Raw genomic sequence first — 1630 nt, 5'->3', positions numbered from 1 at the left:
AAAGAATCCTGGAAAAAATTATGTTAAAAATATGATGGTGTACAACTGTTTTCGACATTGAAAAGAAATGTTTCCAAAACCAGCATATAATGAATTCTGTGTGATTTCTGAAGCTGCTAAAAATTCAGCATTGCTTCACGGGAATAAATTACATTTTAAAATATATTCAAATAGAAAACAGCTATTTTAAATGGTAATAATATTTCACAATATTACTGTTTTTGATGTATTTTTGATCAAATAAATGCAGCTTTGGTGAGCAGAAGAGATGTCTTTCAAAAAATGTAAAAATCGTACCGAGCCCAAACTTTTGAACAACACACACCACTCATATTTTCTTTAAAAATGCTGTTTCGTGTGACTTTTTCAGTACCTAGACCTCATTTTGTTGTCCTTCTTCAGGAAACGACTCGATTTTCCACGACATTGACAGCGACACGTCTCTGACCAGTCTGAGCGACTGCTTCATGGCTGCGTCAGAAGCCGGATCCCTTCAGACCCGCGTGGGAAACCCCATCGACCGCCTCTATTCCATGCAGAGCTCCTACTTCGCCTCCTGAAAGCAAATCCTAAGACTAAACACCCACAAAAACTACCTAATATCCATTATCTGCAATGCCAGCCTCACGTACACCAGCAAACCTCAAGTATAAGGCCAACTTGAATCTCGAGGCTGTAAGGACAAGAAAACCCAACCAAACCAAACGACTCACGCTACAGATGAAACCAGATCTTGGCTTTGTGCTGTAGAAGACATGCTGGGGAGGTCTTGAATCAAACCAGGTTCAAAGATGTGCTGGCCAAGCGTATGTGAAGATGGGATGAGAAGGTTTTCATCTAGACTTTGTAGAAAAAAATCTTAACCAAACATTTCTAGAGGAGCTGCAGGACATTTACTGCAGCATATTGAACCTACAAAACAAGTTTAGACCATAAATAGACAAATGCAATACATGCAAAAAGTTGAAAACACTGCATACAGTACAACAATGTTGTTGTTGAATATGGATTTCAAATGTTTTGAAATAAACTCAAGCCGAAACAGCTGTGTGTTGATAAAGACGACTAGCTATTTATTACGTACATGTGCCAAGTAAACCTGCAAAGCTTTATTTAAAACAAACTGTGTTATAGTAAGAACCATAACCATTTTTATGTAAGTCCCTGGAAGAGAGTGTAGTATTATTGTTGATGTTTAAAGATGTATATGTTTATTTCGCTGTGCTATTTATTTGTCATTTGCGTTCTTGGATGTTGCAGAATGATGCATTTTTGCTCAAACTTGCTAAATTTACCAAAGTTTGTTGGTACTAAAAATAAAGAAATAGTAAAAAAAAATCTTTTCACTTTTTTTTTTTTTTTTTTTTTTGTCCATTTCATACATATATGGTTCATTTTAGCCTGAAAACATGCTTTAATTTTACATTTGAGATACTTGAAATAGATTATAAATGAAAAAAGAATAATGTGAATTGAAAATAGTTTTAGTAAGAGATGTTTGTATATAAAAAAATTACTTTTAATTTTTCTTTTAAAATATAGTCCATTTCAAACATATATGGTTCATTTTAGCCTCAAAAGATGCTTTAATTTTACATTTGAGATACTTGAAATAAATTATAAATGAACA

At 33.7% G+C, this 1630-nt stretch overlaps 1 protein-coding gene across 1 annotated transcript in view; it reads left to right on the top strand.

The window, feature by feature from the left end:
- LOC107654328 (LIM/homeobox protein LMX-1.2-like) overlaps positions 1-1252 on the top strand; it is a 68000-nt gene extending 66748 nt beyond the window's left edge. Inside the window, exon 8 of the mRNA XM_016441366.1 lies at positions 403-1252. Coding sequence (XP_016296852.1) covers positions 403-560 — 158 coding nt within the window. The 3' untranslated portion in view covers positions 561-1252. The remainder of the gene's footprint in view (positions 1-402) is intronic.
- Positions 1253-1630: the final 378 nt, after the last annotated feature.

This window comes from Sinocyclocheilus anshuiensis, unplaced genomic scaffold, assembly GCF_001515605.1.
Source record: "Sinocyclocheilus anshuiensis isolate Anshui unplaced genomic scaffold, SAMN03320099.WGS_v1.1 scaffold163, whole genome shotgun sequence".
Taxonomy (NCBI): domain Eukaryota; kingdom Metazoa; phylum Chordata; class Actinopteri; order Cypriniformes; family Cyprinidae; genus Sinocyclocheilus; species Sinocyclocheilus anshuiensis.
The sequence above is the reverse complement of the archived record's forward strand: the minus strand, read 5'-3'. Positions and strand labels throughout refer to the sequence as shown.